The following is a 16,316-nucleotide window of genomic DNA, read 5'->3' as shown; positions in this document are numbered from 1 at the left end:
GACTGAGGAGCCTCCCTGCACTGAGTGATAGCATGTGATTGGTTATTCACTGAGTGAGGAGCCTCCCTGCGCTGTGTGACAGCATGTGAATGGTTATTAGGACGAAGGGCTTCCCTGCACTGAGTGACAGCGTGCGACTGGTTATTTATGGAGCAAGGAGCTTCCCTGCACTGAGTGACACTGTGTGACTGGTTATTTTTGGAGGGAGGAACCTCCTTGCACTGAGTGACAGTGTGTGACTGGTTATTTATGGAGCGAGGATCCTCTCTGAACTGAGTGACAACATGTGACTGGTTATTCACTGAGCGAGGAGTCTCTCTGCACTGAGTGAAAGCGTGTGACTGGTTATGGAGTGAGGAGCTTCCCTGCACTGAGTAACACTGTGTGACTGGTTATTTTTGGAGGGAGGAGCCTCCTTGTACTGAGTGACAGCATGAGACTGGTTATTTATGGAGGGAGGAGCCTTCCTGCACTGAGTGACAGTGTGTGACTAGTTATTCACTGAGCGAGGAGCCTCCCTGCACTGAGTGACAGTGTGTGACTGGTTATTTATGGAGGGAGGAGTCTCCCTGCACTGAGTGACAGTGTGTGACTGGTTATTCACTGAGTGAGGAGTATCCCTGCACTGAGCGACAGCGTCTGACTGGTTATTTATGGAGTGAGGAGCCTCCCGGCATTGAGTGACAGTGTGTGACTGGTTATTTATAGAGTGAGGAGCCTCCCTGCCATGAGTGACAGTGTGTGACTGGTTATTTATGGAGCGAGGAGCCTCCCTGCACTGAGTGACAGCGTGTGACTGGTTATTTATGGAGCGAGGAGCCTCCCTGCACTGAGTGAAAGTGTGTGACTGGTTATTCACTGAGCGAGGAGCCTCCCTGTTGTGTGTGACAGCGTGTAACTGGTTATTTATAGAGCGAGGAGCCTCCTTGTACTGAGTGACAGTGTGTGACTGGTTATTTATGGAGCGAGGAGCTTCCCTGCACTGAGTGACACTGTGTGACTGGTTATTTATGTAGTGAGGATCCTCCCTGCACTGAGTGACAGCATGTGACTGGTTATTCACTGAGTGAGGAGTCTCCCTGCACTGAGTGACAGCGTGTGACTGGTTATTTATGGAGCGAGAAGCCTCCATGCACTGAGTGACAGCATGTGACTGGTTATTCATGGAGCGAGGATCCTCCCTGCACTGAGTGACAGCATGTGACTGGTTATTCACTGAGTGAGGAGTCTCCCTGCAGTGAGTGACAGCGTGTGACTGGTTATTGATGGAGCGAGGAGCCTCCCTGCACTGAGTGACAGCATGTGACTAGTTATTCATGGAGCGAGGATCCTCCCTTCACTGAGTGACAGCATGTGACTGGTTATTCACTGAGTGAGGAGTCTCCCTGCACTGAGTGACAGCGTGTGACTGGTTATTCATGGAGCGAGGAGCCTCCCTGCACTGAGTGACAGGGTGTCACTGGTTATTTATGGAGAGAGGAGTCTCCCTGAACTGAGTGACAGCACGTGACTCGTTATTTATGGAGCGAGAAGCCTCCATGCACTGAGTGAAAGTGTGTGACTGGTTATTCATTGAGCGAGGAGCCTCTCTGCACTGAGTGACAGTGTGTGACTGGTTATTTTTGGAGGGAGGAACCTCCTTGCACTGAGTGACAGTGTGTGACTGGTTATTTATGGATCGAGGGTCCTCCCTGGACTGAGTGAAAGTGTGTGACTGGTTATTTATGGAGCGAGGAGCCTCTCTGCACTGAGTGACAGTGTGTGACTGGTTATTTTTGGAGGGAGGAACCTCCTTGCACTGAGTGACAGTGTGTGACTGGTTATTTATGGAGCGAGGGTCCTCCCTGGACTGAGTCACAACATGTGACTGGTTATTCACTGAGCGAGGAGTCTCTCTGCACTGAGTGACAGTGTGTGACTGGTTATTTATAGAGCGAGGAGCCTCCTTGCACTGAGAGACAGCGTGTGACTGGTTATTTATTGAGCGAGGAGCCTCCCTGCACTGAGTAAAAGTGTGTGACTGGTTATTCACTGAGCGAGGAGCCTCCCTGCACTGAGTGACAGCATGTGACTGGTTATTTATGGAGGGAGGAGCCTCCCTGCACTGAGTGACAGTGTGTGACTGGTTATTTATGGAGTGAGGAGCCTCTCTGCACTGAGTGACAGTTTGTGACTGGTTAGTTATGGAGTGAGGAGCCTCCCTGCACTGAGTGATAGCATGTGGTTGGTTATTCACTGAGTGAGGAGCCTCCCTGCACTGTGTGACAGCATGTGAATGGTTATTTATAGAGCGAGGAGCTTCCCTGCACTGAGTGACAGCGTGCAACTGGTTATTTATGGAGCGAGGAGCTTCCCTGCACTGAGTGACACTGTGTGACTGGTTATTTTTGGAGGGAGGAACCTCCTTGCACTGAGTGACAGTGTGTGACTGGTTATTTATGGAGCGAGGATCCTCCCTGAACTGAGTGACAACATGTGACTGGTTATTCACTGAGCGAGGAGTCTCTCTGCACTGAGTGAAAGCGTGTGACTGGTTATGGAGTGAGGAGCTTCCCTGCACTGAGTAACACTGTGTGACTGGTTATTTTTGGAGGGAGGAGCCTCCTTGTACTGAGTGACAGCATGAGACTGGTTATTTATGGAGGGAGGAGCCTTCCTGCACTGAGTGACAGTGTGTGACTAGTTATTCACTGAGCGAGGAGCCTCCCTGCACTGAGTGACAGTGTGTGACTGGTTATTTATAGAGGGAGGAGTCTCCCTGCACTGAGTGACAGTGTGTGACTGGTTATTCACTGAGTGAGGAGTATCCCTGCACTGAGCGACAGCGTCTGACTGGTTATTTATGGAGTGAGGAGCCTCCCGGCATTGAGTGACAGTGTGTGACTGGTTATTTATAGAGTGAGGAGCCTCCCTGCCATGAGTGACAGTGTGTGACTGGTTATTTATGGAGAGACGACCCTCCCTGCACTGAGTGACAGCGTGTGACTTGTTATTTATGGAGCGAGGAGCCTCCCTGCACTGAGTGAAAGTGTGTGACTGGTTATTCACTGAGCGAGGAGCCTCCCTGTTGTGTGTGACAGCGTGTAACTGGTTATTTATAGAGCGAGGAGCCTCCTTGTACTGAGTGACAGTGTGTGACTGGTTATTTATGGAGCGAGGAGCTTCCCTGCACTGAGTGACACTGTGTGACTGGTTATTTATGGAGTGAGGATCCTCCCTGCACTGAGTGACAGCATGTGACTGGTTATTCACTGAGTGAGGAGTCTCCCTGCACTGAGTGACAGCGTGTGACTGGTTATTTATGGAGCGAGAAGCCTCCATGCACTGAGTAAAAGTGTGTGACTGGTTATTCACTGAGCGAGGAGCCTCCCTGCACTGAGTGACAGCATGTGACTGGTTATTTATGGAGGGAGGAGCCTCCCTGCACTGAGTGACAGTGTGTGACTGGTTATTTATGGAGTGAGGAGCCTCTCTGCACTGAGTGACAGTTTGTGACTGGTTAGTTATGGAGTGAGGAGCCTCCCTGCACTGAGTGATAGCATGTGGTTGGTTATTCACTGAGTGAGGAGCCTCCCTGCACTGTGTGACAGCATGTGAATGGTTATTTATAGAGCGAGGAGCTTCCCTGCACTGAGTGACAGCGTGCAACTGGTTATTTATGGAGCGAGGAGCTTCCCTGCACTGAGTGACACTGTGTGACTGGTTATTTTTGGAGGGAGGAACCTCCTTGCACTGAGTGACAGTGTGTGACTGGTTATTTATGGAGCGAGGATCCTCCCTGAACTGAGTGACAACATGTGACTGGTTATTCACTGAGCGAGGAGTCTCTCTGCACTGAGTGAAAGCGTGTGACTGGTTATGGAGTGATGAGCTTCCCTGCACTGAGTAACACTGTGTGACTGGTTATTTTTGGAGGGAGGAGCCTCCTTGTACTGAGTGACAGCATGAGACTGGTTATTTATGGAGGGAGGAGCCTTCCTGCACTGAGTGACAGTGTGTGACTAGTTATTCACTGAGCGAGGAGCCTCCCTGCACTGAGTGACAGTGTGTGACTGGTTATTTATAGAGGGAGGAGTCTCCCTGCACTGAGTGACAGTGTGTGACTGGTTATTCACTGAGTGAGGAGTATCCCTGCACTGAGCGACAGCGTCTGACTGGTTATTTATGGAGTGAGGAGCCTCCCGGCATTGAGTGACAGTGTGTGACTGGTTATTTATAGAGTGAGGAGCCTCCCTGCCATGAGTGACAGTGTGTGACTGGTTATTTATGGAGAGACGACCCTCCCTGCACTGAGTGACAGCGTGTGACTTGTTATTTATGGAGCGAGGAGCCTCCCTGCACTGAGTGAAAGTGTGTGACTGGTTATTCACTGAGCGAGGAGCCTCCCTGTTGTGTGTGACAGCGTGTAACTGGTTATTTATAGAGCGAGGAGCCTCCTTGTACTGAGTGACAGTGTGTGACTGGTTATTTATGGAGCGAGGAGCTTCCCTGCACTGAGTGACACTGTGTGACTGGTTATTTATGGAGTGAGGATCCTCCCTGCACTGAGTGACAGCATGTGACTGGTTATTCACTGAGTGAGGAGTCTCCCTGCACTGAGTGACAGCGTGTGACTGGTTATTTATGGAGCGAGAAGCCTCCATGCACTGAGTGACAGCATGTGACTGGTTATTCACTGAGTGAGGAGTCTCCCTGCAGTGAGTGACAGCAGGTGACTGGTTATTGATGGAGCGAGGATCCTCCCTGCACTGAGTGACAGCATGTGACTAGTTATTCATGGAGCGAGGATCCTCCCTTCACTGAGTGACAGCATGTGACTGGTTATTCACTGAGTGAGGAGTCTCCCTGCACTGAGTGACAGCGTGTGACTGGTTATTGATGGAGCGAGGAGCCTCCCTGCACGGAGTGACAGGGTGTCACTGGTTATTTATGGAGAGAGGAGTCTCCCTGAACTGAGTGACAGCACGTGACTCGTTATTTATGGAGCGAGAAGCCTCCATGCACTGAGTGAAAGTGTGTGACTGGTTATTCATTGAGCGAGGAGCCACCCTGCCCTGAGTGACAGCGTGTGACTGGTTGTTTATGGAGCGAGGAGCCTCCCTGCACTGAGTGAGAGCATGTGACTGGTTATTCACTGAGCGAGGAGACTCCCTGCACTGAGTGACAGCATGTGATTGGTTATTCACTGAGTGAGGAGCCTCCATGCACTGAGTGGCAGCATGTGACTGGTTATTCACTGAGTGAGGAGCCTCCATGCACTGAGTGACAGTATGTGACTAGTTATTTATGGAGCGAGGAGCCTCCCTGCACTGAGTGAAAGTGTGTGACTGGTTATTTATGGAGCGAGGAGCCTCTCTGCACTGAGTGACACTGTGTGACTGGTTATTTTTGGAGGGAGGAGCCTCCCTGCACTGAGTGACAGCGTGTGACTGGTTATTTATGGAGCGAGGAGCCTCCCTGGACTGAGTCACAACATGTGACTGGTTATTCACTGAGCGAGGAGTCTCTCTGCACTGAGTGACAGTGTGTGACTGGTTATTTATAGAGCGAGGAGCCTCCCTGCACTGAGTGACAGCATGTGACTGGTTATTCATGGAGCGAGGATCCTCCCTGCACTGAGTGACAGCATGTGACTGGTTATTCACTGAGTGAGGAGTCTCCCTGCAGTGAGTGACAGCGTGTGACTGGTTATTGATGGAGCGAGGAGCCTCCCTGCACTGAGTGACAGCATGTGACTAGTTATTCATGGAGCGAGGATCCTCCCTTCACTGAGTGACAGCATGTGACTGGTTATTCACTGAGTGAGGAGTCTCCCTGCACTGAGTGACAGCGTGTGACTGGTTATTCATGGAGCGAGGAGCCTCCCTGCACTGAGTGACAGGGTGTCACTGGTTATTTATGGAGAGAGGAGTCTCCCTGAACTGAGTGACAGCACGTGACTCGTTATTTATGGAGCGAGAAGCCTCCATGCACTGAGTGAAAGTGTGTGACTGGTTATTCATTGAGCGAGGAGCCTCTCTGCACTGAGTGACAGTGTGTGACTGGTTATTTTTGGAGGGAGGAACCTCCTTGCACTGAGTGACAGTGTGTGACTGGTTATTTATGGATCGAGGGTCCTCCCTGGACTGAGTGAAAGTGTGTGACTGGTTATTTATGGAGCGAGGAGCCTCTCTGCACTGAGTGACAGTGTGTGACTGGTTATTTTTGGAGGGATGTACCTCCTTGCACTGAGTGACAGTGTGTGACTGGTTATTTATGGAGCGAGGGTCCTCCCTGGACTGAGTCACAACATGTGACTGGTTATTCACTGAGCGAGGAGTCTCTCTGCACTGAGTGACAGTGTGTGACTGGTTATTTATAGAGCGAGGAGCCTCCCTGCACTGAGAGACAGCGTGTGACTGGTTATTTATTGAGCGAGGAGCCTCCCTGCACTGAGTAAAAGTGTGTGACTGGTTATTCACTGAGCGAGGAGCCTCCCTGCACTGAGTGACAGCGTGTGACTGGTTATTTATGGAGGGAGGAGCCTCCCTGCACTGAGTGACAGTGTGTGACTGGTTATTTATGGAGTGAGGAGCCTCTCTGCACTGAGTGACAGTTTGTGACTGGTTAGTTATGGAGTGAGGAGCCTCCCTGCACTGAGTGATAGCATGTGGTTGGTTATTCACTGAGTGAGGAGCCTCCCTGCGCTGTGTGACAGCATGTGAATGGTTATTTATAGAGCGAGGAGCTTCCCTGCACTGAGTGACAGCGTGCAACTGGTTATTTATGGAGCGAGGAGCTTCCCTGCACTGAGTGACACTGTGTGACTGGTTATTTTTGGAGGGAGGAACCTCCTTGCACTGAGTGACAGTGTGTGACTGGTTATTTATGGAGCGAGGATCCTCCCTGAACTGAGTGACAACATGTGACTGGTTATTCACTGAGCGAGGAGTCTCTCTGCACTGAGTGAAAGCGTGTGACTGGTTATGGAGTGAGGAGCTTCCCTGCACTGAGTAACACTGTGTGACTGGTTATTTTTGGAGGGAGGAGCCTCCTTGTACTGAGTGACAGCATGAGACTGGTTATTTATGGAGGGAGGAGCCTTCCTGCACTGAGTGACAGTGTGTGACTAGTTATTCACTGAGCGAGGAGCCTCCCTGCACTGAGTGACAGTGTGTGACTGGTTATTTATAGAGGGAGGAGTCTCCCTGCACTGAGTGACAGTGTGTGACTGGTTATTCACTGAGTGAGGAGTATCCCTGCACTGAGCGACAGCGTCTGACTGGTTATTTATGGAGTGAGGAGCCTCCCGGCATTGAGTGACAGTGTGTGACTGGTTATTTATAGAGTGAGGAGCCTCCCTGCCATGAGTGACAGTGTGTGACTGGTTATTTATGGAGCGAGGACCCTCCCTGCACTGAGTGACAGCGTGTGACTGGTTATTTATGGAGCGAGGAGCCTCCCTGCACTGAGTGAAAGTGTGTGACTGGTTATTCACTGAGCGAGGAGCCTCCCTGTTGTGTGTGACAGCGTGTAACTGGTTATTTATAGAGCGAGGAGCCTCCTTGTACTGAGTGACAGTGTGTGACTGGTTATTTATGGAGCGAGGAGCTTCCCTGCACTGAGTGACACTGTGTGACTGGTTATTTATGGAGTGAGGATCCTCCCTGCACTGAGTGACAGCATGTGACTGGTTATTCACTGAGTGAGGAGTCTCCCTGCACTGAGTGACAGCGTGTGACTGGTTATTTATGGAGCGAGAAGCCTCCATGCACTGAGTGACAGCATGTGACTGGTTATTCACTGAGTGAGGAGTCTCCCTGCAGTGAGTGACAGCAGGTGACTGGTTATTGATGGAGCGAGGATCCTCCCTGCACTGAGTGACAGCATGTGACTAGTTATTCATGGAGCGAGGATCCTCCCTTCACTGAGTGACAGCATGTGACTGGTTATTCACTGAGTGAGGAGTCTCCCTGCACTGAGTGACAGCGTGTGACTGGTTATTGATGGAGCGAGGAGCCTCCCTGCACGGAGTGACAGGGTGTCACTGGGTATTTATGGAGAGAGGAGTCTCCCTGAACTGAGTGACAGCACGTGACTCGTTATTTATGGAGCGAGAAGCCTCCATGCACTGAGTGAAAGTGTGTGACTGGTTATTCATTGAGCGAGGAGCCACCCTGCCCTGAGTGACAGCGTGTGACTGGTTGTTTATGGAGTGAGGAGCCTCCCTGCACTGAGTGAGAGCATGTGACTGGTTATTCACTGAGCGAGGAGACTCCCTGCACTGAGTGACAGCATGTGATTGGTTATTCACTGAGTGAGGAGCCTCCATGCACTGAGTGGCAGCATGTGACTGGTTATTCACTGAGTGAGGAGCCTCCATGCACTGAGTGACAGTATGTGACTAGTTATTTATGGAGCGAGGAGCCTCCCTGCACTGAGTGAAAGTGTGTGACTGGTTATTTATGGAGCGAGGAGCCTCTCTGCACTGAGTGACACTGTGTGACTGGTTATTTTTGGAGGGAGGAGCCTCCCTGCACTGAGTGACAGCGTGTGACTGGTTATTTATGGAGCGAGGAGCCTCCCTGGACTGAGTCACAACATGTGACTGGTTATTCACTGAGCGAGGAGTCTCTCTGCACTGAGTGACAGTGTGTGACTGGTTATTTATAGAGCGAGGAGCCTCCCTGCACTGAGTGACAGCGTGTGACTGGTTATTTATGGAGCGAGGAGCCTCCCTGCACTGAGTGAAAGTGTGTGACTGGTTATTCACTGAGCGAGGAGCCTCCCTGCACTGAGTGACAGCGTGTGACTGGTTATTTATGGAGGGAGGAGCCTCCGTGCACTGAGTGACAGTGTGTGACTGGTTATTTATGGAGTGAGGAGCCTCTCTGCACTGAGTGACAGCGTGTGACTGGTTATTCACTGAGTGAGGAGCCTCCATGCACTGAGTGGCAGCATGTGACTGGTTATTCACTGAGTGAGGAGCCTCCATGCACTGAGTGACAGTATGTGACTAGTTATTTATGGAGCGAGGAGCCTCCCTGCACTGAGTGAAAGTGTGTGACTGGTTATTTATGGAGCGAGGAGCCTCTCTGCACTGAGTGACACTGTGTGACTGGTTATTTTTGGAGGGAGGAACCTCCTTGCACTGAGTGACAGTGTGTGACTGGTTATGTATGGAGCAAGGGTCCTCCCTGGACTGAGTCACAACATGTGACTGGTTATTCACTGAGCGAGGAGTCTCTCTGCACTGAGTGACAGTGTGTGACTGATTATTTATAGAGCGAGGAGCCTCCCTGCACTGAGTAACAGCGTGTGACTGGTTATTTATGGAGCGAGGAGCCTCCCTGCACTGACTGAAAGTGTGTGACTGGTTATTCACTGAGCGAGGAGCCTCCCTGCACTGAGTGACAGCGTGTGACTGGTTATTTATGGAGGGAGGAGCCTCTGTGCACTGAGTGACAGTGTGTGACTGGTTATTTATGTAGTGAGGAGCCTCCCTGCACTGAGTGACAGTGTGTGACTGGTTATTTATGGAGTGAGGAGCCTCTCTGCACTGAGTGACAGTGTGTGACTGGTTAGTTATGGAGTGAGGAGCCTCCCTGCACTGAGTGATAGCATGTGATTGGTTATTCACTGAGTGAGGAGCCTCCCTGCGCTGTGTGACAGCATGTGAATGGTTATTTAGAGCGAAGGGCTTCCCTGCACTGAGTGACAGCGTGCGACTGGTTATTTATGGAGCAAGGAGCTTCCCTGCACTGAGTGACACTGTGTGACTGGTTATTTTTGGAGGGAGGAACCTCCTTGCACTGAGTGACAGTGTGTGACTGGTTATTTATGGAGCGAGGATCCTCCCTGAACTGAGTGACAACATGTGACTGGTTATTCACTGAGCGAGGAGTCTCTCTGCACTGAGTGAAAGCGTGTGACTGGTTATGGAGCGAGGAGCTTCCCTGCACTGAGTGACACTGTGTGACTGGTTATTTTTGGAGGGAGGAGCCTCCTTGTACTGAGTGACAGCATGAGACTGGTTATTTATGGAGGGAGGAGCCTTCTTGCACTGAGTGACAGTGTGTGACTAGTTATTCACTGAGCGAGGAGCCTCCCTTCACTGAGTGACAGTGTGTGACTGGTTATTTATGGAGGGAGGAGCCTCCCTGCACTGAGTGACAGTGTGTGACTGGTTATTCACTGAGTGAGGAGTCACCCTGCACTGAGTGACAGCGTGTGACTGGTTATTTATGGAGTGAGGAGCCTCCCGGCATTGAGTGACAGTGTGTGACTGGTTATTTATAGAGTGAGGAGCCTCCCTGCCATGAGTGACAGTGTGTGACTGGTTATTTATGGAGCGAGGAGCCTCCCTGCACTGAGTGACAGCGTGTGACTGGTTATTTATGGAGCGAGGAGCCTCCCTGCACTGAGTGAAAGTGTGTGACTGGTTATTCACTGAGCGAGGAGCCTCCCTGTGGTGTGTGACAGCGTGTGACTGGTTATTTATAGAGCGAGGAGCCTCTTTGTACTGAGTGACAGTGTGTGACTGGTTATTTATGGAGCGAGGAGCTTCCCTGCACTGAGTGACACTGTGTGACTGGTTATTTATGGAGTGAGGATCCTCCCTGCACTGAGTGACAGCATGTGACTGGTTATTCACTGAGTGAGGAGTTTCCCTGCACTGAGTGACAGCATGTGACTGGTTATTTATGGAGCGAGAAGCCTCCATGCACTGAGTGACAGCATGTGACTGGTTATTCATGGAGCGAGGATCCTCCCTGCACTGAGTGACAGCATGTGACTGATTATTCACTGAGTGAGGAGTCTCCCTGCACTTAGTGACAGCGTGTGACTGGTTATTGATGGAGCGAGGAGCCTCCCTGCACTGAGTGACAGCTTGTGACTAGTTATTCATGGAGCGAGGATCCTCCCTGCACTGAGTGACAGCATGTGACTGGTTATTCACTGAGTGAGGAGTCTCCCTGCACTGAGTGACAGCGTGTTACTGGTTATTGATGGAGCGAGGAGCCTCCCTGCACTGAGTGACATGGTGTCACTGGTTATTTATGGAGAGAGGAGTCTCCCTGCACTGAGTGACAGTACGTGACTTGTTATTTATGGAGCGAGGAGCTTCCCTGCACTGAGTGACACTGTGTGACTGGTTATTAACTGAGTGAGGAGCCTCCCTGCGCTGTGTGACAGCGTGTGACTGGTTATTCACTGAGCGAGGACTCTCTCTGCACTGAGTGACAGCGTGTGACTGTTTATTTATGGAGCGAGGAGCTTCCCTGCACTGAGTGACACTGTGTGACTGGTTATTTATGGAGCGAGGAGTCTCCCTTGACTGAGTGACTGTGTGTGACTGGTTATTGACGGAGCGAGGAGCCTCCTTGCACTGAGTGACAGCGTGTGACTGGTTATTTATGGAGCGAGGATCCTCCCTGCACTGAGTGACGGCATGTGAGTGGTTATTCACTGAGTGAGGAGTCTCTCTGTACTGAGTGACAGCATGTGACTGGTTATTTTTGGAGGGAGGTGTCTTCTTGCACTGAGTGACAGCGTGCGACTGGTCATTCGCGGAGTGAGTTGCCACCTTGCACTCGGTGCGTGACTGATGCTACAGCAGGGGCACAGAAAGAATGAATATGCAAGGACAGTGCTAAAGACCATGCAGGCACACATTCCTGGGGCAGGGCGAAGGGACGTGTCTGCTTTCCTTACTCTCAGAGCCTGTGCAGTGATGGACCGTCCACTCAGCTCCTCATTTTCATTTTATTTGCAGTTTGAAGAGGAAATAATCAAGAAGTTGGACAGCGAGGTGGAGGGAGGCCGTGGAGATGAGCAATACAAGCAGCTCTTTGAGATGATGTAAGTTTAACCTTTTGTTTTTGTGTGACTATTGTCTGTAATGTCACTTGTAGGTGGACAACACACTGTGGGCTAGTTAGAATTACCTTAGGGCACGAGTTATAGTTACTTGAAAGAACTTCTGAATTTCTATGGTTTTGTGAGAGTAGAACCTAACTATAACATCCCTGTAACCTTTGTTTTTTCAGTGAATATAAATATAGTTTTCTTATTTTGCGCTGACTAGGGTGTGGATACCGCAACTCTGTTCACACAATAACTCTTGAGCGTACAGAAAGGGGTTTACATCTCTGCCAGAACCTTCTGTTATCTTTTTTTCTATTCATAAGCATTCCAGTTCTTCCAGGTTTCCAGGTGTCCTTCTGGGAATGTCATGTAACTTTTTCTAAGGTTTCTTGTTCTGCTTGTTTGGCTTCCTCCATAGCAGAGAACGCCACACCGGGGGGAAATGGAAACTTCTGAGTTTTTTCTTGTATTGACAAAGGCGCCAGATGCCTAGATGTAGATCACATGCTTCTGATGGGAACATGGCTCAATGAATACTCCCAGCCAGCCCTGGATTTCCTCATCCCACCGGAGAGTGCTATCATACTCTCGGACAGGGAAAGTAAAATTGATGGTGGAGTTGCGAACAATCACCCAAAGGGCCAGACTTAGAATTTGGCGGAGGGGATTATTCCATCACAACTGTGACGGATATCCTGTCCACCATATTACAATTCCAAGATAGCCTATGGAACTTGTAATACTGCAGACGGGATACCCGTCACATTTATGATGGAGTAGGCCTTCTGCCAAACTCTGTATCAGGCCCAAAGTCCATTACCTGTACGCAGGTGGGGGCAGACACTCTCTCCATGCTCTCCACTGCCTTACTATAGACCTGAAATACGTGGCCCATCACATTCCGCCCGCCACAGGACAACAAAATATTTGTAAAGTAATTTATAGACTTCCTCACATCACAACTCACTATGTCCAACCACCACCCTATATTCCCTGGTGAGGTTAACTTCCACTGGAGAGACCACAACGACAAGTCTCATAAGACCATCTCCTCATTCCTGGCTGAGCAGGACTTGACCCAACGTTCATTCAAACCTACGCGCATCAAAGAAGCCACAATGGGTCTGATTATAACACAAAACAATCTCATCATCCCTGCAGACCCCGCTGCATTTCACTGGTCTGATCACCTCCAAATCCCCTTTGATGTCTCCTCCTTCTAGGACAGATGGACAACCTAAACTACCTAAAATATGGACAAGAGATACTCAACACCAAGATAACCTGGAAGTCTACCGAGCAACCAGAATTCTCCACCCTGTCACAACTCCTTAACTGCGATGACGGATAATGTTGCATCTTTACAGAAAAAAGGTTTAGCAGACGAACATTTAGAGATAGTTTAAGAATGATCTCAGTGAAAAAGGAAAACACCCCAGACTGCTAGAACGCTCATGGTGGCCAAAACCTTCCAGGGCAAATCTAAAAGTCCTTCATGATACAAGACGATCCTGTAAATCCCTACAAAGGTGGCTACCCCTGCACACGAGATCCACTGTGACACAGGCCCTCATCACCAGCCGACTGGACTACAGCAGCGCCCTCTACTTAGGAATCGATGCTCACCTCCTACAGAGAGTTCAGACCATACAGAACCCGCATCCAGACTCATCCTCGACCTTACCCGACAATCCCACATCCCACCCTACCTCAGGCAACTCCACCAGTTCCCTGTGCAGAATAAATGCCGATTCAAGGTGCTGACCCACGCACACAAAGCTCTACAAAACCAAGGACCCCCATACATTGACCACCACTTGAAATTCCACCAGCCATCGAGAAGACTAAGCTCCACCTCCCTATCATTTGCCCACACTCCTCGCATCCACCTAAGCAGAAGCAGAGGACGATCCTTCTCACACATCATAACAAAAACTTGGAACTTCCTCCCCCCCACATCTCCGGACCATCATCTCACTTCCGGTATCCTGTAGGGTACTCAAGACTTGCCCATTTAGGTGAGCCGCTGAGACCTACAAATGCCTGGATACCCTTGACGGTGATTAGCTGTCCTTTATAAATCCTATTTGATTGATTGATAAAAAACATATCTTTGAAGCAAAAGCCCAATCCATAATATCTCAGATCAAGTCAGTTAAAGATACACCTAGAATGATTCTTGAAATAGTTAATGCAACATCCACATCCTGTTCAAGAACTATCAGAACCGGAAAAGAAGTGTGAAGAATTTGCAGACTTTTTTGATACTAAAATAAAAAACATTGGTGCATCCCTTCCTGTTCAAACTACCAACACCGGGGCCACTTTGACCAGGAAATCCACAAAAATCAGGTCAAACTTCAGGGACTTTACCCCGTCTGAACTTAGAAACTCCATGTATTAACCCCGCTAGCCACTTCCGAGACTCACTTCCTGCCGTTGATGTTGATGTGCAATGTCCCAATGCCTCATTGCTATAACATTATAAAGGTCTCCCTACAGCAAGCCATTTTCCCTGACTGCTTAAAAAATAGGGAAAGTTTCTCCCCGGATGACCCAAAGGACCTCAATAATTACCATGCGGTCTGAGGATTCACGTTCTTAGGAAAAATCCTAGCGAGAGCTGCACCCACGCAGATCTGAACTTCCCGTTCTTAGGAAAAATCCTAGTGAGAGCTGCACCAACACAGATCTGAACTTCCCATTCTTAGGAAAAATCCTAGCGAGAGCTGCACCAACGCAGATCTGAACTTCCTGTCTTAGGAAAAATCCTAGCGGGAGCTGCACCAACACAGATCTGAACTTCCCGTTCTTAGGAAAAATCCTAGCGAGAGCTCCATCAACACAGATCTGAACTTCCTGTCTTATGAAAAATCCTAGCGAGAGCTGCATCAACACAGATCTGAACTTCCTGTCTTAGGAAAAATCCTAGCGAGAGCTGCACCAACACAGATCTGAACTTCCTGTCTTAGGAAAAATCCTAGCGAGAGCTGCACCAACACAGATCTGAACTTCCCATTCTTAGGAAAAATCCTAGCGAGAGCTGCACCAACGCAGATCTGAACTTCCTGTCTTAGGAAAAATCCTAGCGAGAGCTGCACCAACACAGATCTGAACTTCCCATTCTTAGGAAAAATCCTAGCGAGAGCTGCACCAACGCAGATCTGAACTTCCCATTCTTAGGAAAAATCCTAGCGAGAGCTGCACCAACGCAGATCTGAACTTCCCGTTGTTAGGAAAAATCCTAGTGAGAGCTGCACCAAATAGATCTGAACTTACTGTTCTTAGGAAAAATCCTAGCGAGAGCTGCACCAACACAGATCTGAACTTCCCGTCTTAGGAAAAATCCTAGCGAGAGCTGCACCAACACAGATCTGAACTTACTGTTCTTAGGAAAAATCCTAGCGAGAGCTGCACTAACACAGATCTGAACTTCCCGTTCTTAGGAAAAATCCTAGTGAGAGCTGCACCAACGCAGATCTGAACTTACTGTTCTTAGGAAAAATCCTAGCGAGAGCTGCACCAACACAGATCTGAACTTCCCATTCTTAGGAAAAATCCTAGCGAGAGCTGCACCAACGCAGATCTGAACTTCCTGTCTTAGGAAAAATCCTAGCGAGAGCTGCACCAACACAGATCTGAACTTCCCATTCTTAGGAAAAATCCTAGCGAGAGCTGCACCAACGCAGATCTGAACTTCCCGTTCTTAGGAAAAATCCTAGTGAGAGCTGCACCAACGCAGATCTGAACTTACTGTTCTTAGGAAAAATCCTAGCGAGAGCTGCACCAACACAGATCTGAACTTCCCGTTCTTAGGAAAAATCCTAGCGAGAGCTGCACCAACACAGATCTGAACTTCCCATTCTTAGGAAAAATCCTAGCGAGAGCTGCACCAACACAGATCTGAACTTCCCGTTCTTAGGAAAAATCCTAGTGAGAGCTGCACCAACACAGATCTGAACTTCCCGTCTTAGGAAAAATCCTAGCGAGAGCTGCACCAACACAGATCTGAACTTACTGTTCTTAGGAAAAATCCTAGCGAGAGCTGCACCAACACAGATCTGAACTTCCCGTTCTTAGGAAAAATCCTAGTCAGAGCTGCACCAACACAGATCTGAACTTCCCATTCTTAGGAAAAATCCTAGCGAGAGCTGCACCAACGCAGATCTGAACTTCCTGTCTTAGGAAAAATCCTAGCGAGAGCTGCACCAACACAGATCTGAACTTCCCATTCTTAGGAAAAATCCTAGTAAGAGCTGCACCAACGCAGATGTGAACTTCCCGTTCTTAGGAAAAATCCTAGCGAGAGCTGCATCAACACAGATCTGAACTTCCCATTCTTAGGAAAAATCCTAGTGAGAGCTGCACCCACGCAGATCTGAACTTCCCGTTCTTAGGAAAAATCCTAGTGAGAGCTGCACCAACACAGATCTGAACTTCCCGTTCTTAGGAAAAATTCTAGCGAGAGC

General features: G+C 49.4%; 1 protein-coding gene across 1 annotated transcript in view; it reads left to right on the top strand.

Annotated features, from left to right (window-relative positions):
- LOC138255404 (dedicator of cytokinesis protein 2-like) overlaps positions 1-16,316 on the top strand; it is a 1,984,107-nt gene that overhangs the window by 1,820,659 nt on the left and 147,132 nt on the right. Inside the window, exon 35 of the mRNA XM_069205837.1 lies at positions 11,756-11,841. Coding sequence (XP_069061938.1) covers positions 11,756-11,841 — 86 coding nt within the window. The remainder of the gene's footprint in view (positions 1-11,755; positions 11,842-16,316) is intronic.

The sequence above is a fragment of the Pleurodeles waltl genome, chromosome 1_1 (assembly GCF_031143425.1).
Source record: "Pleurodeles waltl isolate 20211129_DDA chromosome 1_1, aPleWal1.hap1.20221129, whole genome shotgun sequence".
Lineage (NCBI taxonomy): Eukaryota > Metazoa > Chordata > Amphibia > Caudata > Salamandridae > Pleurodeles > Pleurodeles waltl.
Note: the sequence above shows the minus strand (reverse complement) of the source record. Positions and strands in the feature narration are given on the sequence as shown.